We start from the raw sequence: 21,683 nt of genomic DNA, 5'->3' as shown, positions 1-21,683 counted from the left end.
GACTGGAAAGTCACGGAAACTGTAGTAAGTGAGTTGGATTTCTCGAAACCCCGGAACCGGAAGGCCCGGGTAGCTAAGAACACTTGTGCGGCTTTCCCCGGAAGCAGCAGCAGACCCCTCCCCTCCGCCCCCGTGTAGCGCCGGGGTCACAGGGCTATTAAAGATACAGAAAACGTGCCAAGGAGCAAGGTGACAGAAAGCTAACTCGGGGACACAGGGGTCCAGGAAGATGCTGAGCCGCAGGTTTGTGAGACGGAACTCGGCGGAGCGAAAACCCGGAAGAGGCCTGACGCGCATGCTCAGAAAGCTACGGCAGAGGAGGAGGGGCATAAAACTCACAGCCGGAAACCGGGGAGACAGGTGTGAAAGGGCTGTGATGCCGGGTGATTAGAAAGGTTGTTGGACGGCAGGAGGAAATCAGTGTGGCATTAACGCTGCTTTATGAATACTCCCAAGTATGCATCTTCCCTGTACAGCCCGACAACAGTTTACTAGAACAAACTATAAGTTGACATCTACGCCAAGTAACGATGAAAACGACTCGGAACCTCGTGAAAGTAGCATGGTCTTCGGAGAAACCGTGACCTTACTACCGCCAGAACGCTGGTTCTGGTTCTCCAAGTGTGCTCCGGGGGCTCCTGCGGGGGACGTTTTCAGGACATCCACAAGGTCAAAACTATTCTCATAATATCACTAAGGCATTTATTCACCTTTTACATCATGTTGATATTTGCACTGATTGTGCAAAAGCAGCAGTGGGTACAGACCGCAGGCACCTTAACTCAAATCGAGGCATGACTGTGGCGATGGGCACTGTGACCTTCAGCCCACACAATGGCAGCAAGCACAGTGCCGAGTGTTAAGAGTTGAGGGGAGTCAAGTCCAAGAAGTCTGAGAACTTAAAGCAAATACTTCCTAGAGTATATTCCAAAGACTCTAATTTTACAGCATGTTAATAGGGGATACATCAACATAAAGTTTAGTGGTTGAAGAAATTTGGGGAATAGGAAGTTAAAGTTATTTCACTGCAGGATGCTCATGTGCAAGCACAGGTTACACGTTTATTTTTGCAGAGTCGTGAATGTACTCCTGCATAGCAGGGATAACCAGGAGGGATCACTTCCAAGGTGCCCATATGTCTGCTTGGCTCAGTGTAGTCCTGGGTTATGCCTGGTAAGGTCCCCTATATGTGCTCCTAAGCATCCAAATTTGCAATATTAAATTATACGGTAATCCTACTTACAGCTGATAGTATTTCCCATATTTATTTGACCACAGAAAATTTTTTTTTTTCTTTTTAAGGTACATCTCCTGGGACGAACACTTTGGGAAACACCAAAGTGGCAGGAGGTACAAGGCAGGAGCTGACCTTATTCCCACAGGTCAAATGCAATGTCTCTTATGTTTACAGTATGTTTTTTGTCGGAACTCCCCATTTTATGGTGTCTTAAAAAAAAAGTGTAAATGTAGTAGGCAGCAGCTCCTAAAGGCTGAGTCCATGGCAGTAAACTCCAGCCACCACTGCAAGTTTTGAAGAAATCCTTCATTTACTTCAAGAGGGGGCCCAGATGTTCCCTATACTCATAGAATGCGGCTGGGTTTCCCTTTGTGCAGAGATCCACAATAAAACCGCTCCAAATGTGAAAGCCCCTATTTCTTAAAACGCAATTCACCCGAAAATCATGGAAGAGAAAATGGGTGTGCCCTAGTCAGGTGGTAAGATGGAAGCGCTCTAAAACGAAACTGAGAGGCACGATGGAAGAGAAGCATCCTGTTACAAGCCACGTGACCCCAGATGGCTCCCCATCATCAAACTTCTTAAGCAGTCAACATGCCCATGGGCAAGACCCACTCCAACCAAAATTAGGTACAAGACTGTGGCCTGCCAGGAAGGCATAAACTGCACCCATTACCTGATAATGCTTCAGGGTCCCGTTGATGAGCAGGGCGGACTGCTTCTCCACCCTCTCCGAGATGGCATGGGCCACCGTGTAGTAGGACTGTGAGCCTCTGGCGCTGTACTGCATGCTGTATTCATCATCCACGTCTTGCTTCGCGGTCCTGAGACACAGAAAGTGAGGAAATCATCCACAGGCAATTTGGTGCCTGAATGGGGAGCCTAAAATAGCTGCGGTGAGTATGGCCTATTGATCACCTACTTCCTGTCTTCCAGTTCAAAGACATTATCTGTAACCTTCACAAAATGAGTAAGGTAGGCTGAGTGGTATCCATCCCCATTTTACACGTGTGGGGAGCTGTAGGCTCACAGAGGTGAATTCATTTTTCTGGGCCACATAGAAGGTAGTGGATTCCGGGTCTACGTGTGGGGCCATTTGACCTCAAATGACCGATACGAGCCTGAACTGTAGCCCGGCACATGAACGTGTTGCCATGAGGCTTTCCTAGGCTCTTGGGATGCAAAGATAAATCCTGTCCACAGAACGCTGTCTACAGCTTGCCCAGCAGCTGAGAGGGGGAGCAAGGTGCGTAAAACGACAGGAGAGACAGGCCAGCTTCTGCTTCCTCTGCCTTGTTAACCAGCCGGTATTTTATTTCACAGGCAGTGGGGACCATCAAGGGCAGGGATGGGGGTGCGAGGTTCTAAACCTTTAGTAAAGGAGGAATGGCAGACTAAGAAAACAAAAGTTTCCTAATGTGGGGCCTATTGCCTATTTCTGTGTGTTTCTTTTAAATCTCAACCCTTTATATTATTTGTTTTTTAAATAGAATCTATTTATTTATTTTGAGGGAGACAAAGACAGCGCAAGTGGGGGAGGGGCAGAGAGAAAGGGAGAGAGAGAATCCCAAGCAGGCTGTCAGCACAGAGCCTGATGCGGGGCTCAAACCCATGAAGCCATGAGATCACCACCTGAGCCGAAACCAAGAGTCAGATGCTCAACTGAGCCACCCAGGTGCCCTGAAACCTCATCACTCTAAAAATGTTGTAGTTTGCATATCATTTGCCCCAAGTTTTCTCTTAATTATTACTTATTAGAGCTGCACAAGCAAAGTGCTGACATAGAGGATGGCCTGCGTGAAGAATGGAGCCAGCACTCAAACACAGGGAGAAGGGGGCGCTGAGGGGTCCTGGAGTGCTGTGGAGAACCAGGCAGGAGGCAGGTTAATGGGAACCAGGAGGGAATACCATTTCTCATGGGGTGGGGGGGGGGTTCAGGGTGAGGGTTGATGCCATTGAGAGGGGTGGGAAGGACAGCTGAGCAGCCAGAACGACCGGGGCAGGTCTGATCAATTCAGTCCTGGGGCCAAGGGCCCAGGTGGGAGAGAGTCCAGGAGTGAGGCTGAGCTGGAGACGGGGATTCGGGAGGAAGGAAGGGGATGAACCCCCTAAGCTTGGGGGTAAACTCTGTCACCACATTTGTTTCATGTGGGATGTGGGCGTGAGGTCGGTTGGCCTCCTTCCTTAGACAAAATATTTCTACAAGAAAATCCGTAAAGCACAATCTTTCTGAAACACACTGACAAGGGAGAAAACTGAGCGATACACACTCAATGATCTGTTTGGCATCCTTCTCAGAAACCTCTTCACTGTTTGGATCCAGAAGTATTTTCTCTTCTGTGTCCTGCCGACTGGACTCCTCTTCTTCATCCTGGGGAGGGTATAGTGATACGGGAAAGATTCCACTTTAGCGAGGGAACCTAGACAATGGGCATTTTCTGAAAAGCGACTGGGTGGTACTCAACTTCACAGAGGAAACGCAATTAAGGGAGGAAGTAAATTTAACACTTACCTGAACCGGGCAATATGCCATTCCATTTCTGTTTAAATCATTGAATAAGAGAATAAAAGAAACCCTCTGAGGATTCCTTAGGACTCTCGCTCCCAGGAATGAATATGTAAAAGTCATGGCAGGTTGAGTATTTATCATTGTTTGGTTATCAGAGTCCTACAGACCAGATCTGCTCTCACTTAGAAACATTCTAGAGCCTTCTCTCCAAAGTCAGACTTTAGAAGCTTACTATTATCCTTCTCATAAAAATGCTCTCTGATAATGCCAGTGGGACTTGGACATCGCCCCCGATGCATTCAAGGTAGAGGGGCTGGAGCTTGTGAACACACTGCCTTCTGTGACGTCACATCACATATTTCTGAATATTTAGATTAAAACTGTCAATAACTTGGCAAAGGACTTATGACCTCTCCTCAACTGTATACTATGTTCTGCTGATCTGTTTGAAAGCTTTGCTACATAGCCATTATATCCACCACCAACCACTGGTGTTGAAGGCTCAGCCCTTCCAGATAGTCGGGTAGAATTTCTTTAAAAGCAGGTTTCAGGAGAATAATGCTTTCCCATAACTCCTGAATGAAAACATACGCATTGGTGTGATATTAACGCTGACAGTCAAACCTAGGCTAACAGATCATTGGGATGCCGGGGATTTGGCAAGGAGTCGGTACAGCTCCTTCGTTTTCCAGGCGAGGGGTGAAGTTCTGAGAGGGGGCCGTGACTCGCCATGAGTGGGAGACCCAAGATGAGGAGTTGGGGTTCCGAGACCCCTGGGTCAGAGTTCACTCTATTCCCAGCTGCCTAGAGCTGTCGGCAGGCGTCAGTCTTGGGCTGACATGTGATAGCTGATAACCCACTTTATCTCATCTCTGTCCCTCCCCGGCTCTCTTCCTCAATGACAAGATTCTTCCAGTGGGTCACTTGTGGCCATACTCATCCAAGTAAACAAGAAACATTTCTAAAATGGATTTTGTGAGCTTTAAGACCTTGGAGCAGAAGTGGCCTATAAAATATAAAGTAGCATGCAACCCAAAGCTGTTTAACCCAAAGCTTTTTAATAGGGCGCTTTTTTTTTTTTAAACATAACTTTTATTATTTTCCCTCTTTGTAAAAGTTAACAAGTGTTCGTGGTAGATTAATTTGGGGGAAAAAGTGGGGGGACCACAAAGAGAAGACAATAACAACTGTCTTAAAACTCTGGCGAGCTATACGACCGGATCTGCAGCGTCTCCGCCATGGCGCCCTCTGAACCAGGATTCTTCAACACTGGCAAACAGAATTAATGTTTCTGCTTCTCACTAACAATGCTCTTAAGAAGGTGATAAATGTCTTCTTTGAATCTTATTTTAATTATTAAGCATTTCTCAGTTGATCTAAAAAAAACCCTTTACTATTATTTTTTTAAGTTCCGTTGAAAGTGTTCAAGATTACCACTTCAGGTTCCAGATATCTACAAGAGACTGAGGAGAAAGGGAAACGTGCTTCTCCTTGGGTCACGGGTACATCCAAGGAATTCAAACGAGAATCACATTTAAGGAGAAGCCAAGAGGATCAATAACCTCATTTGATCATGTTGCCCTTTCATCTAAGTTTCCAGGTGTTCCACTGCAAATACACTCGAAGGCCTCCAGGACTGCAGAAACTTCTAGGGGCTGAGCCTCAGCATGACCCAGGTTAAGGCAAGGCACTGCCTTCCCAAAGTAATCCATCTCCAGTTCTCCCCCAAAAGACCGCTCCACCACCTCCAATATAATGCTAGCTTCTCTTTTCTTGGATTCAAATAAATTTAGAATTCACCAGGTTTCCCCATTGGCCAGGAGTCTCCGAGAGGTCACTGTACCACTAGACACGGGCCATCATGGCTTTGGCTCATCCTTCACCTCCAGGCGTCCCCCAAACGCTAACACTGGAGGAAGAAGTGACAGACATGGGTGCCTCCTCCATCAACTTTGAACCCCATACGCTCCAAACACAGGTGCCTACGTACCTCCTCCTCGTAATCAGAATCACTCTCTTCACTGTCGGATCGAGGGGCGACTTCGTAACTATGGGAAAAGGAGTGGGAATGAGAGGGGGCTGAGTTTTTTAAACTCTAAGACAATATGTACACCCGTGACCTAACCAGCATGTTCCATGTACAAATGTCAAATGCAGGTCAAATGACTGTAACCAGATCGGCAAAGGGCATGCTGTTTTAGTCCCAAGGTTTTACAAGGACCACAAAAATCCAAGAAGCCAAAGGATGCCAGTATTTCTGCTTTATTGTTTTTTGGCTTTTTTGTTTGTTTGCTTGCTTGAATTTATTTTGAGAGGGTGGGGGAGGGGCAGGCTCTGAGCTGAGAGCAGAGAGCTTGATGCAGGGCTCAAACTCCTGAACTGTGAGATCACGACTTGAGCTTGAGATCACGAAGTTGGACGCTTGACCGACTGAGCCTCCCAGGAGCCCCCCACCCCCAGGATTTCTGCTTTTAGGCCATACCCAGGATTCATCTCCAACCAGGCGTCCAGCTGACTTGCTTTGGGTGCTTCTGGTCCAAACAGGACCTTGCCAGTTTCTGTGTGAGTCACTTTGACAGGGAGGTCGCTCATCTGACTGCTTTCATCTATGGGCTAGAAAGGAGAAAAAAGGTACACATCACCGCCTGGTGTCAACACAGCCTCCCAGTTCTGCGCTGGGCCTGTCTCAGCCTTCCGGATGCCCAGCGTCTGAACCCTTGTTCTGTGAATGAAAAGTTCACCACCTACGGAATCCTGGCAGGAAGCGGAAGACCACCTCCTACTGAAGAAACTGAAAACACCAGCCTCTCTTGCAGCGCCTCTCTACCAGCACAAGACCTCGGCTCCATCCACCGGACGCACTCGCCAAGGCTCTGTATAGGGACCCAGAGGGCTGGGGAGGCGGGAGAACAGGCATGCTGGAGGGAGGGCAGAGCACAGTGACTGGCCCCTACCAGCTCCTGCTGACTCCCAGTGTCAACCCCAGGCCTTGCTGTTGAGCTTCGAGCTTCCGGCTGCAGCCTTGAGGCACGTTCTGGGAGATCTGGCCCAACAGTCCATTAATATACTCCTTTTTGACTTAAATCTGGCAGGGTTGATTCTTTGCCATTTGCAACTCAGAACCCTCAACCCCCAAATAATACTTCCCCGGATAACAGCTATTGCAGAGTCAGGGTTTCTGAGAGAACAGGAACAGAGAGAGGTGTTGTGATTTGTGTCACCTCATGAGGGGCCAGTCCGGGCTTCTGCAGAACCAAACGGCCTGGCATCTACCCGGCAGCCGCGGGTAACCTGGGGGGTGGTGACTGTAAAGCCAAAAGCTCTGCTCGTCTGAAACCTGGCGAATGGGCCAAGACCGAAGTTCATTATTAGACTCCCAGTGACAAATGGCTTGCTCAGAAAATTAGGAGAATAAATGAAATTGCAGAGGCCGCATTTAACCTACTTCAGAGAACAAATTGTTTTAAAAGGCATAAAAATGGAGTAATCCTATGCAAATGTGGGCAACTGATTACAGGGTGACATCACCTCTAGGAGGAGACCCCCAGGTCAGACGTGTGGCTTTGGAAATGCTTGATTTGTGAGGAGCGCTCCAGTTATCTATCTCCTTAAAGGTAATAAAATTCAACATTTAGACAATTTATCATTTCCAAAGGATTTTTCCTAAGTTGTTCTTAACTGGAGTCAAACAAAAATGGAAGGAAAGACAGCATACGGTAGCTTATCTCCCATATCTTATAGTAAATGACCAGAGGGGCGCCTGAGTGGCTCAGTCCATTGAGTGTCCGGCTTCAGCTCAGGTCGTGATCTCACAGTTCACGGGTTCGAGGTTCATGGGTTCGAGCCCTGCGTCGGGCTCAGTGCTGACAGCTCAGATCCTGAAGCCTGCTTTGGATTCTGTGTCTCCCTCTCTCTCTCTGCCTCTCCCCCACTTGCACTCTGTCTCTCAAAAATAAAAAACCATTAAAAAAATGGTTTTAAATGACCAGAAGAAAAAAAGTTCTTTCTCCCTTCTTCAACAAAACACTGTAAGAATACAAAACGATATTTTAGCAATTACCTACAAAAATTAGCTTTTAAAAAAAGCAAAGGCTTACTCCAAAGTGCCTTTTTTGTTTTTCTTTTATGTGTGCTAAAGCAGTGCATGCGAACACCATTACTTCGCATGCACGACCTTTCTTCCTCATTAAAGTGAAAGGTCATCTACACACCCACGCAATCAAGACCTACCAGTCACTCTCACCTCCCTTGCAAAAGTCATCTTCCGTTACCTCGAACTCTTATAACAGAGCTTGTTTCATTGCTTATGTCATGCCTCAAAGAAAATCGGGAATCACTGGAGCTGGAATTAGATCTTTGGCAAAGAGCACTGAATGAACACAGCAGAGTAGAAGAACATTATTTCAAAACAAACTGAGCAAGATGTCCACTTTGCCAACTTTAGCAAACTGAATGCACATGTTGAAATTAAAGGAAAAAAAAAAAAAAGGTGCATGTCACAAGCCCAAGATCAGGGGCTAATTTTCCCAGACAGGATAAGAGGTAAGAGCACTGTCCTGCTAACGTTAAATGTCTCCCTGTGTGCTTGTTCATTACAGAGCTGCGTGAGGTATGCTCAGGTAAGGCTGGGGGCTTTGACAAGTCAGAGTTGTTTCTAGTATATGGTATTCATCCCCTAGAAAGGCCCACTGAGAGGGCCTTACACGTTAGACTCTTCTCCCGATCTCTTCTTTCCCTGTGATAGATTACAGTGGTTAAGCCACATTTGTTCTTCAAGATGTATCTGCGCAGAATAGTGGTTTCAGCCTTTTTTTTCTGGACCCAGGCTGTTCATGTTCAGAGTACGCCTCCTATGAAGAGTGATTCTAGAAGGGTCCCCTAAGCAGGTTTATCAGAATTCATGAGAGGAGAAGACAGTTTGAAACAAACCCCTTCCCATCCTGCTCTAGGCCAGGTGGGGGAGTGGGGGCAGGGGGGTGGGGTATGTATGCCTTCTCATATGAATCACTGGCAGAGAACTTTGAGTTTTGGGGAGGAAAAAAAAGTCCAATAAGTAAGTAATTGTGTCCTCATGATTCAGGAGAATTGGAGAATTTTCAAAATCCTAGGAAATAACATTTAGGAATGTGCTCATAACTCTACACAGAGAAGCCCTATCACAAGCCCACACAAAATGTCAAAAAATAAGTTAGCCAAACATGTGAATTGTTTATGGAGTTTCATAATTTCAAATTGGTAATACATTAGGGAGACTGGGTCATATTTTATGTTTCTGTATCCTTTACTGGGAAAATGCAAGTATACAATCACTTAAGGTTTTTACGCACATTCTATGCACTCATAAACATGTAGGTGCACAGAAGATTCCAGAAGGTACACAAGAAACTTAGTCTGAGACGGAAGAGTACTTTCCAGTATATCCCTTTTATGCTATTCTAATTTTCAACTATGCTAATGCACTACTATTTTTACTTAGAAATGAATAGCTGAGTAAAAATAAAGTTGGTATTCACAGAAAATGGTGCTGTAGGGCATGGGGGGAACTCATGGAGCGGAACACAGCAGAAATGGGTGCAAAACGCCTCACCTCTCCGTCTGGTCCCAGGGCAGACTCGCCTCCCTCGGCAATCTCTTCAGCCTTCTGCAAAACAAAGTCAAGATGTTACGCGTGCGTGAATCAAGATGGTCACCAGAAGAACTCTGTGGCAATGCTGTGGTATAGTACTTCATCACCACTCGTCGTCATCATCCAACAAAGCTTACGTGTTAATGCCTTTTATTAGTATTTCTCTTCACTGTCTGAGACAAGGTGTGTCTTTCACTAGCAACTTCCGGGGAGTTACTGAAAGCCATGTAGGAGTCAAGGCGGTCACACACCAAAGATGTGTGGGTCGTGTCTTCCAGGACCCAAATTGCTGAAGATATGAGGACATCAAGGTTGAGGTCAGCACGTGAAATGTCCTTCCCGTGTCTGGCACCAGGAAGACAAATTCTGATGTAACTGGCTCAACATTCCCTTGGCAAGTTTTCTAAAAACGTCCATCACGAATAAACTCGGAACTGCTCTTGGGTCTTAATAATATAGAATTGTACGACAATTCTGTCAGTTCTATGGATGTTTTCCATTCAACCTAATTGGCTTTTCATAATATATAGTATTTCCACAGTGGGTGATAGGAGGAAATGTGATACAGATACTGTGATCTCATGAAAAATTCTGTCATCTGCCACTTCTTAAATATTTCAATATCTTAGTCCATTAACCTCTATGTGCGTCAAAGACAGCCTAAATGAAAAGCTAAGATTATGTCACATTTTGTACATATCCGAGAGAGTCTCATCTGCAATAAACACAGAAGAGTCTCAAATTTCTTACATTTATAACAACCTCTTTGACAGGGAAATCTTTACCATTACCTTTTCAGAATCCTTATTTTAAAGCTATTGCTGGAAAGCTATACTCTACATGCATAAGGAAAAAAACAAAAAAACCCCAACTTTAGTCATTTCCTTTATCAAGACATTTAAGAAAATGAGCTTTCCTCCCCTGGGCTCTTTAGTTAATTAAAAATACATATAATGATACAGAATCGATATTAACTCTACTCTGTTTACTTAAGGCATTGATTATATAATACATTTTTGCTTTCCATGAAAATAACGCAATTGTCTCTTGACAAAACAACTTGGAGAAAAATGTTCAAAATCGAACGTTTTGTCCATACTGAAGAAACGCAGTTCCCATAAACATTTGAAATTTTCCAAGTTCTTTCAAAATTTTCTTATAAGGAATATATGTACGTATGTATGCCAAAGCAAAGGGCATTTTAAAAAATGTAGTGCTTCTACCAGAGAGTAGGAAATAAAATGCTCCCTTTCGTTATGATTTCCCAAGAATTTAATTTTCTATGTATGCCACCCCAAAGCGAAAACATTTACAAGCTGAAAAGGAATGATCAGCGTCCAAAAGGCACCAGGCTCTGTATCTCTGCGAAGGATACAGAGAACAATGGCAGAAAAGCCCAGAAAAGAAACCACCCGTGTGATCAGCCCTTAACAGTTCCAATTTTGGAATTCTAGGGCACTACACTCAGGCGACTATTTTAATTAATGGGAGAAAGTCAATTAATCCCACCATTCTTTCCATACAAATCAGAAATGAGCTACAAATTTGGCCAACAAAGAAAATCGAATGAGACAATGAATAAGCCAATTTCCAATATCTAGCAAGTGGAACTGGATCACCATTTCAATGAATAGTACATTAAAAAGCTTTAAGGACCATAAATAATAGAATCAAAACCATTCTAAAGGATATTCTTCTATGAATATGCTATTGCCTCGCTCCGGTGTTATCTAAAAACTGCCTCACAATCCGGCCCTTCCTTTACTTAAAATCCTCTAAACTCATTTTAAAAATAATATCAAATTCAAGCGGCAATGTAATATTAGATTTTAAAAATTTGGTTCTGGAATGAGACCAGCAGTGCTTGGATCCCCAGCTCTGTCACTAAGTACGAGAGACCTGAGCTGTGTGATCTTGAGCAAATCTCGGTCTTGGTTTCCTCTTCTGTAAAAAAGGGACAGTAACAGCCCCTCCCTCACAGGGCTGAGGCAGGGCTGGATCACTATTTCAGTATGCACAATCCAGTGTCCCGTTATATACTGCTATATACATGGATACTGCTAGCGTCAACCTCCACAAGGCGCAAGATTCAATGACAGTCCAAAGACTATTCCTGTATGTCTATGAGAATGGCTATAGCATGGCCTCAAAACTGCTTCATAAGATTGACCCCATGAAGTCAGAGATTTCTGTCTGTTTCATCACATGTGCATTCCCACACTGATAAGGGGTCTTGGCACATAAAAGGTCCTAAGTGAATATTTCGTGAAGGAAGGAAGGAAGAAAGGAAGGAAGAAAGGAAGGAAGGAGGGAGGGAGGGAGGGATGCCTCAAGAATAAAGCTTTCCACTTATCGCAGACTCAATGAATCATCATTATTGTAATTACATGCCAATATATTTGCAAACCATAAAATTAGTTAAGAACACACACACAATTCCTCACTGCACTGGCGTGCCCTGAATTTACACTCAATGCTGCTGCTATTACACAAGGTGGAAGCCAGGTGGCAGTCTACACTATGGCAAGAGATAACACATTGTCCCATCATGCTTTGGATTCTTTCAGTTTGGTGATGATCTCTGATCTCCCATCACAGCAGTGCTTTATCCTGGCCGCCCACCCCTGCAAACATTAATAAGTAAGTAAGTAAGTAAAACAAAAAATCCCACAAAACATCCCTTTTCTTGGTTCAAGATGAACTCCAAACAGATTGCTACTGGTGCTACTATTGCCTCCCATCAGCTGAGGAACCTTCACATACAGTTATCTCCATCATGTGATTACAAACACATCCTACATTACCAGCTGATGCCTCACGTTATTTTTTTTTCCCACTGATTAAAAACAAAGCAAAACAAAACAATCCACTGTAGTTCATCCATTGATCAGAACTAAAGGGATTCTGTCCTGGCTTCTTCTGACCTGCAGAAAGTTGGGAATGAATTATGCTTGCTGGGAGGAGAGAGGAATGTAATTCACCCAGTGATGGAAGGGGTTAGGGAACAAATTACAACTAAAGACAATGTGGCTTCCCAATTTCCAAGGCCAATGGCAATTTAGAAATTCCATTTAGGAACGTTCACCAAGCCGTGTGCACTGCTACCTGTTTTCCTTGCAGAAGCTATGTAAGACTCACTTGGCGACCAGGGGCGAAGAGGCAAAGGAACCTCTACATGGGAAAATCCCGTGTAAGCCGCACCCAGGAAAGCAAACTTCAGTAGGATGCTTTACTCACATTACTACCCTAACACCAGCCATGAACGGCCTCAATCCGTACAGAACTGGTTTTATACCACACATAATTTGTATGATAAAGCAAATGCATTTTATTCCCTAGCAGGTGTTGTTATACTATGCTAAAACAACATTCAAAAGCGCTTGCATCTCACAGACTCATTCTGTTTCAGTGGAAACCCAAGCTTTCAGAAACCACTTGGGTTATTTTTACTGTCATTTAAGTGGACCTTTGAGCATTAAGATAGGTGATCGGGCAATTAAAAATACCCAAGAATATCAAATGAACAGGCAAATGCACATTACCATGCTTGTCCTCTTCAGGGAAAACCAACTCCAACATTTTTGACTCAAGTAACCGGTCAATCCAGTTAAGCAGGACTCTGATCCAAACTTCTGTTTTCACCCATTTTGATATTGAACTAATCAAATGAATCTAATCACGCTGGCATTGCATTCACCTTCCTTGACCACAGTCCCTACGCTCAGATGCCCAGGATTACTTAGAACTTTTCTTTGACCTGTGAAATTGTCCTCACAGGGGAATATCATCATCTTGGTGGGGGAGAAACAGGAGAGACAGAAGAATTGAGAACTGGAGAGCAGCTTGAATTTAAAACAAATGTCTCAAGAACATTACTATACTTTTGCATCTGACGCTCTTTTCACCAAAAACTATACCAAGACGTTTTTCTGATTTGTCGATGTCTAAAAAGGGTAAAAACACATTTCCTCTTACTATACTGACCAATATGGTATGCTGTGCCGGAAAAACTCCCCCTCCAACACATCACAGTCCTGAGATTTACTCATAATAGTGTCTGCTGGGGAAGAGAATAAAAGAAGTTTCAGAAGGGAAACCGAACACCACAATGAGAAAGGTTTTTGGCCCAGGAGTCCCCCATGGATTCACGGACAGTTCCTATTAGCATCATTGAGTTTCCAAGAAATGTCACAAATTAATAGCAAGGGTGTAGTTCTGTTGGTATAAATGCCATAAAAAAATTCTGGAAGAGGGAATTAAATATTTATTTTTGGCCTGAAGTCAACAGCTCGGGAAGCTGAGCCCATGAAATGACTACGCCTCTTGAAAGTAGGTTGGATGAGGGAGGTCTGGGGGTGGGGGGTGGGGGTAGGGGAGGAGGGGTTGGCCGGCGCAGCCTCCTAACCACAGCTGGAGGAGAAACTCTAAAGGCTTGCAAGGACCGCCTTATTGCCACCAGGAACTGCTGTAAATTAGAGGCCTCTTAATTAGAAACTTGTCTTTGTAGGAGCCAGGGAGGGAGGGGTAGGCAGAGTCCACCAAAAAGAATAAATCTTCCCTTCCTACTGCTTGCCATAACAGTCAAAGAGCCTGTCACTGTCCTAAAAGACATGACCTAATACCTAAGTGATCCTAAAAATTAAAAAGAAAAGAAAAGAAAAAAAAGGTGGCCATTTATTCTCTCCACATCCCAGAGAATATGCAGCGTGGCGAAAGAGACGATTGTGTTAAAACGATTGCGTTAAAAAAAAGTAAACAACTATAACCACATTTCAACAATTACCATCCTACATTTATACTACAGAATTGTTTCATAAAATAATTACTATTTACTGAGCACTTACTATGTGCCAGGGTACACTCTAAGTGCTTTATTTTTTTTAAGTTTACTTATTTGAGAGGGAGAGAGCAGGGGAGAAAGAGAGAGAGAAGGGGGGAGAAAGACAGAGAGAATATCCCAAGGAGGCTCTGTGCTGGCAGCACAGAGGCCAACACAGGGCTCAATCGCACGGACCATGAGATTGTAACCCGACTGGAAATCAAGAGTCGGACACTCAGCTGACTGAGCCACCTAGGGCTCTCCTAAATGCTTTAGATACACGTTGCCATCTAACCCTATCACCTTCTTGCAGATCGAGAGAGTGAAGCAAAAGGTAACAGGTCCTTTAATGAAATACTCTATAAGGGAATGAAAGCAAATTAATGTGTTTTCTTATGCAGTTCTGAATTTAAAAGTCTGCAGACTAATATGATTTATGAGACAGTTGGCCCAATTTTCTACTGTAGCAAAAATGTGTTGTACACACCCTGGTGGCCTTATGTAGTCCCATGCCCTTTGTGATCTTATAGTCACCCAGCAGATGTTAAGAGAACGATCATGGCAGGGGACAGAGACCTCAAGGTCATGCTGAATGCACATCAGAGTAAATTAATCCTGTCACACTGCAAAGACTGTGCACATAATTAGATATTTCCATACTTTACAAATGATGCCTCCCCTAACACCTAGGTAGATACATATAGTTCGCTTCCTATTCTTCCACTTCAAGGGCAGTAACGGAAGACCAGGCTGAGAGTGAGAAGTTCCAGAATGATTTATAAATGTCATATGTCACAGCAGCAGCGCTAATGGTGAGAAGAGAGAAGCAAATACGGTCAAGGTCAAGGCAGGTTAAAGGAAACCACTCCCCTGTTTACCAACAGCAAGGAAACACAATCAAGTCCACCAGAAAGAAAGAGACCTCCTCTGTTACGCTGGGGCAATTAAAAAGAAAATTGAATCCCTTTCCACTTAAGTTACAAGGTCAAGCACACTCATCCCTAACAGCGTAGACACAGTCACCTGTAGGTTTACTGCCCCATACCAGCTGCTACAGCACAATGCTCTTGGTCCACTGGGTAAAGAGGGCTTTCTCAAAACAAAGGCTTACTGATGCCTTACTCCATTAAAAAACAAACAAACAAACAAACAAACCACAGATAGATACAGCAAAATATTGTTGTGGGAAAATGCTTAACAGGCCGGCACAGAACTTTTAAGCTCCAGGACCCAGCCTTTCCCCCCATCAGCAAAGCTGGAACAAGCCATTCTCAATCACTCACTCTAATGGAGGGAAGAGGAACTAGAGATAATCCAAACTGTCAAGTAATCAGCTTTTGAAAGCATCCATTTGCTTTGCACTTGAATAAAGGTGCATCTGAATCCTGTAACCTGCTTTGAAAGAAGTCTCTGAAGCCCCAAGAAAGAGACAGTCTTTAGGAAGGAGATTGGTTTCTTTGTTTCCTCCATCATTCCCATTTGTCCCAGCAAGATGGCCCCAGATGGAAAGACAGCCAGGTCCTCCCCAGTCCTGCTGAGGGCAGGGCACGCTCAAATGCTGGGCATCCTGAGAGCGCGCCACAGAGGAGGCAGAGGGCTGATGATCAAGTAATGGTTCTGCACGTTCAGTCATGTGAGATCACCGGCAAGAGCCACCCAGGGGTGCCCACCAGGCAGACAGGAGGGAGTTGCCTTGGCATCCATTACTCTTTGCCAGGAAATCAGGCTCCACCCTCAATTTGGTCCCGGGCTTCCTTCTCTGCATTCATCACTTCTCTGCATCCATCACGGTTTACCATTATGCATCTGGGTGTATATTCGACGAATGTCTATCTGCTTCTAGCTCTCTGATGGAATTGAGACAGAAGGCAAGAGTGCTTTTCCTTGCCATCTCCCTCTTTCTCCCCCAACGTGTAGCCCACTGCCTAGCTTCAGCTGATGCTCACTTGAACAAATGGATCAAAGAAAAAGAATAGATGCTATCAGCAACCCTGAAGGTAAGAGTTTGGAAGTAAAGAGCCAGCCTATAGATCATGTAAATAGGCAGCATCGTGAAAAATATTGTGACAGGATCCTGCTCTGTACAGATTAACACAAAAATAAAGGGATAATCACCATCACTCAATTAGAGATCTTTCTTCGCCTACGATGATGTAACAATCTAATACCATGGCAGGAATCCATTAATTATAAGCCAGAAGCTCAATTCGGGGACCCTTTAGCTTTTAGTCACACACATTAAGTCGAATTTGAACTTTACTGTTAAAAACACCAACAGTGACCTTTTCGTGGCCACCTCTGCAAAGCACACCTCTGGACAGGGAAAAACAAAACATGCGGTTGCATGGGGTGCCCTTGCGGAATGTTAAAGAACTCTATCTGTTTGCCTGTGTGGTCTTCCTTCTCTGACTCTGAACGTGTCTTTTTAAGTAAGAAACTGGGAGCTGGCATTCTGCAGAGTCTGTAATGCCACTTTGACAAGAAAATGAGGGATTTCTCACCCCGACGAAATGTCTAAATCCAAGCCGTGAGTCATGGCGTGCTCTTCTTCTCAACACGGGAAGCTATCTTACACCGAAGAAGTCGGGTGCAAGAACGCACCTTCTCAATCATTTATTCCTCCTCCTTAATTATAAAGCAGGGATGGGAATTCAGGAGCCATGAAATTAATTATTTTTTTGAAAAACATTTTGTTCAATTATTCAGTGCACAGAATAAATGATTAAATGCCACCAATCTCCAATCCTCACAACCCTGCCCAAGACTTCCTGTTTCCTGCCGATGTGTGCGCCCGGGCCAATCAGGTGTGCCATGAAAACAAAACAGGAACCAAGAACCAAATTGCCAGACCGCTCGCGATTCAGAAAGGATCTGTATTCCCAGGTCTACACTGGCAGGTTATCCTTGAATCGAGGTACCATATCCGCAGGGCAGAGATTCTAAATCTTACCCTTCACTCTCCATGCTAATTAGGCTGTATTTTACATATAATATTTACTGTTCTCTGTATTAACCTAAAACCCGGCCTTAGATACGCCCCTAACTGGGACACCAGGGAAGCTGAACTGAAGGAACCCCTTTTCACACTGTCCGTCTGAACGAATAGACTGAAATCTGTTTCGAAAGTACCCCAAGGCCATCTCTTACATCTTTAACAGGTCCTTTCCATCCGTACTCTGCTTTCCTTCTTAATTTTCATTGACTGACCTACCACACTGGCATTAAACTGAAGCAAATACTTATGTGTCCTCACATTTTCCCCTCTTCCTTTGACCTCGTACACTTAATTTTTCTACATTGTACAGAACAGTGAAAGTATAGACTGAACTATTTCAGTTTGGAACATCCCACTGGCTACACCCTCCTCTCCAACCTGCTGTCTGGTGTGCCTCATCACCTCTTTCACACCGTGTCCATTTTGAGTGAGTATTTTCCGTAACTGAAATATCTGAGTCTTCCGTCAGGGCAGTAAGGGGCGTGTATTTTTTTTTTTTAATGTTTGTTTATTTTTGAGAGACAGAACGTGGCTGGGTAGGAACAGAGAGAGAGGGAGACAGAGAAACCGAAGCAGGCTCCAGGCTCTGAGCTGTCAGCACAGAACCCCGCATGGGGCTCGAACTCATGAACTGCGAGATCATGACCTTAGCCGAAGTCGGATGCTTAACTGACTGAGCCACCCAGGCGCCCCGGGGAGCGTGTATTAAAGGGCCTTTGACTGGTCCCTGGCCACACAGCCCTCCCCTCTGGTTTACTAGGGTTCTCACCTTCTTCTTTCTCCTCCTCTTCTTTTTCTCCTTGGCGGCTTGGGCTTGCTTGTGCTCCCAAACCAGGTTGGTCAGGTTGGCCACATACTCATCAGTCTGCTGCAAAAGGTAAGCTAAACGCCTGTCTTTCTTTTGATCAATCAGTTTTCTGTAGCCCTCTTCATCTTCAGCCTATTAAGGAAAGAAGAACGCGGTCAGAGCACAATAAAGATTGGCAGGCAACGCCCTTTGCCACTCATCCGTCCTCCCCATGGTCTGAACTCTGACCAGTGGTGAGTGCAGGCAACCTAAGGACCCAGGCTGCACAAGTCACAGCGCACAATCCGGGAATGGGGTGCGCCTGGGGGCGCCATGCCCACATCCCACGACACCGGGGTTCGTGGCAGTCAGGACGCTGAGCTGCACTGCTTCTGTGGCGCGAGCAAGCCCTCGGGGATCAGCTCTTTGCTCTTCTAAGTTTCTTAGCGCACATACACAGAAAGATACAATTTGAGAATTCATCATCTGAAGTGTATCCTTAACTCTGCAGTTTGGCAAATTTCAAAAACAACCAGAAGTAGAGAGGACAGTATAATCTCTCATATAACCAACACCAAGCAATAGGAATTAACTTGTGAGGACTCCCCGTTTTCACGGCTACCTTTCCCTCAATTCCTCTCCCCAATCCCAAGCTACAGTGTCCAGACATAAGATCCTTTTGTTCAGAAATAGTTCAGTAAGTATTTCTTTTTTTAAAATATTTTTTAATGTTTATTTTTGAGAGACAGTGTGAGTGGGGGAGGGGCAGAAAGAGGAGACACAGAATCCAAAGCAGGCTCCAGGCTCTGAGCTGTCGGCACAGAGCCCAATGCGGGGCTCGAACTCATGAACTGCGAGATCATGAGCTGGGCCCATGTCAGATGCTTAACCAACTGAGACACCCAGGCGCCCCTCAGTAAGTATTTCTAAAGGCCAAGACTCCAATGGAGTATAGCTTCATATACGTAAAAGCATTAGACACACCACAGTTGATAGGAAAAGTCAAATTCGGGGGAGTGTTGTCACTGATTGGCACAGCGCGATGGGCCTAGGTGACTCGAGGCGAGTCATTTAGCACCTGGAGTCTGATACTGCTGAGTAATAAAACAGGTACAGTAATCTCCACCTCTACCTCCCATTAAGCAACATTATGAGGTTAAACGCAATAAAAACTCTGATCTACTCTGGGCCATTTCAAGAGACATCTCTTTTATGCATCCCAATAAAAAGGACAGCTCAAAATATTTTCCTCGTGTGACGCATGGGATAAAAAGGGATGTACCACAAAACCTTCCACCTGCAGACCACTCTTTGGTCCGAGGGTGTCCCTCCAGCACGTGCTCGAGTGACAGCCGTTTTATAACTCAGTCTAGCTGCCGTCTGCCCCGTGGACGAGTGTGAACCTCAAATGCTATTATAACTCTAATTGCTTTTGGTTATGGTTGATCTCACTTGAAGAAAGAGTGATAAAAACTGCAGTTTCCCTGTTATCTGTATATTCCATCATTTAATTGCAAAAATTAATGATTTGCAAATGCCTAATCATTAGTGTCAAACCAATCTGTTACTGAAGTTCTAATGTAGTTTCACTCCAGTTGAATCAGACAAATTTTGACCACTTGCTGCTCAAATTACTATAAAACGGCCTCCCTGGCTAGTTAGAAATCTTGTGGACAGTCATCTCCTTCTGGAAAAAGCAGAGGGAGGTTGGAGGAGATCTCAGGTTTTGTAGTACCTGGGTGCAGGGCACTTTAAAATATGGTACTTAATCTCTGGAATCCAAAAAATTAGTGGGGAAAAAAAAAAACTTCAAACCATAATAGCACCAAGGAAGACCTTGCCACTTGGAATTTTCCAGGTTAATAATTATGGGCCAAGACTAATGATTTTTATCTCCATCCCATTCTCAGACATTATGTCCCAGGTAGAACTTGCAGGTCTTTTTTTTTTTTTTAATATTTTTTTAATTTATTTCTAGGAGAGAGAGAGAGAGACAGCATGAGCAGGGGAGGGTCAGAGAGAGAGGGAGTCACAGACTCTGAAATAGGCTCCAGGCTCTGAGCTGGCAGTCAGCACAGAGCCCGACGCGGGGCTCGAACCCACGAACCTTGAAATCATGACCTAAGCGAAAGTCGGACGCTTAACCGACTAAGCCACCCAGGCGCCCCTGCAGGTCTTGATTCATTATAGATCACACACACTTTGAAAAATCCATGGTGTGCTCCAAGGTCCAATTCCAAAAATGAATGGTCAATAAAACTAAACACCTAGGCCAGTGATGTAAACCAATTCCTTCTGTATTTATATATCCATTAAAAAATAATAGCATAAATGTAATGACCCATGAATAGCTTTTGACAATAACACAGCTGTAACCAAAAATGCAACATTTCAAAATTAACTTAAAAATCACTTTTCACACTGCTAGGGAGAAATTTCGACCATTAAAAAAAAAAAAATAGATAAGCACCGGAGGATTCAAAAAACAGACCTTCCTGGAGTCCACGACATAACTTCATGACACATTCATCCAAAGCAACCTGTGTCATCAGTCTCAAAGAGGCAATATTTTAAAAAGAATGGTTGTATCCATCCTTCCAGATCTGGTTGTTAAATAAAATCCCTGAAAACCATATGACCTGCCTTTATGTGAGAAGCTATAATCTGAACAGCAATACCGCCCCAGGACACAGAAATACTCGGCCCGTCAGCCGTGGTCCTGGATTTGTGGCACGCGCCGTGCAGGAAAGAGAAGATGTGTTTACTCCATCCATATGAAGTTCAAAGGAACATGTTAACAGGTTTGAAAAGCTGCTTTTCCTGGCTCCCTGCTGTAGCATATTTACCATTCCCAACACGGGTGCCTCAGAGGACCCCCATTTCCCAGGGTCCCTGCAGGCGAGCCCCTTACCATCAGCCTTCGCATTCTCTCCTTTTCGATCCGCTCCGTCTCTTTTTTCTGCTCTCTTTCGGTGTTGGCGTGCCAAGTTGCCACTGCTTTGGACAGCTTCTGGATCTTCCCGGCCACAGATCGATGGTACTCCTTAAAGTCTTTTGCATGCTGCAAAATACTGTTCAGGTATTCCTACAGGATCCAAAGGGAGGAGAAGAAGATAATTAAAGTCTATTTCCCAAAGATATCTGAGGCTTCAACGTAGCCCAAAGCGCACAGTGGGTTATTTCACGAGAGCGGAAGATTCGAATCTTCTGTGGGGCAGGTGCCCTGGAAGGTCTCCTGGCATCTGAGCTGTGGGCTACGGGGCTGGGGAAAAAGGCAGGCTCTCAACGTCTGTCTGGGCGCCAGCCTGCGGAAGAGCAACCTCTCAGGCCTTAAAAATATGGCCACGTGAACATATGGCCAGGATCAAGGATTGGGAGACGCGTGCAAAACGGCAGTGATAAAAGGTAAAGCAAACCACCCTCAAATAAACCCGAGGGAGGAGGATATTTTCAGGGAGAACCAGCTTAAAAAAGTCATGCCTCTTCTGCTCTTACATGCCTTAGAACCGTGACTTAAAATAAGATGAGGGGCAGCGAAAATTGCCACCCTTAATTCCGGTCTCCTTTTTAAATAACAAGAGGGGTCAAGTGTACCAACGAAAACCTAACTTACTTTATTTATTTATTTATTTATTTATTTATTTATCCCAAATGGAATGAAGCTGGGGCATTAAATTAAGCACCGGAAAACAAACACAACGTATAGGCTT

General features: G+C 44.6%; 1 protein-coding gene across 1 annotated transcript in view; it reads right to left on the bottom strand.

Moving 5' to 3' along the window:
• The window catches only part of SMARCA2 (SWI/SNF related, matrix associated, actin dependent regulator of chromatin, subfamily a, member 2), a 180,780-nt gene that overhangs the window by 116,337 nt on the left and 42,760 nt on the right, over nucleotides 1-21,683 (bottom strand). The window contains exons 8-14 of the mRNA XM_039230804.1: nucleotides 20,885-21,058; nucleotides 17,956-18,126; nucleotides 9,334-9,387; nucleotides 6,229-6,359; nucleotides 5,737-5,794; nucleotides 3,508-3,608; nucleotides 1,914-2,061 (exon numbers count right to left, since the gene is read on the bottom strand). Of these exons, the coding sequence (XP_039086735.1) occupies nucleotides 1,914-2,061; nucleotides 3,508-3,608; nucleotides 5,737-5,794; nucleotides 6,229-6,359; nucleotides 9,334-9,387; nucleotides 17,956-18,126; nucleotides 20,885-21,058 (837 nt within the window). The remainder of the gene's footprint in view (nucleotides 1-1,913; nucleotides 2,062-3,507; nucleotides 3,609-5,736; nucleotides 5,795-6,228; nucleotides 6,360-9,333; nucleotides 9,388-17,955; nucleotides 18,127-20,884; nucleotides 21,059-21,683) is intronic.

Source organism: Hyaena hyaena, unplaced genomic scaffold (genome assembly GCF_003009895.1).
Source record: "Hyaena hyaena isolate Hyena2069 unplaced genomic scaffold, ASM300989v1 scaffold_51, whole genome shotgun sequence".
NCBI classification, from domain to species: domain Eukaryota; kingdom Metazoa; phylum Chordata; class Mammalia; order Carnivora; family Hyaenidae; genus Hyaena; species Hyaena hyaena.
This window is presented reverse-complemented; position numbering and strand designations above follow the sequence as displayed.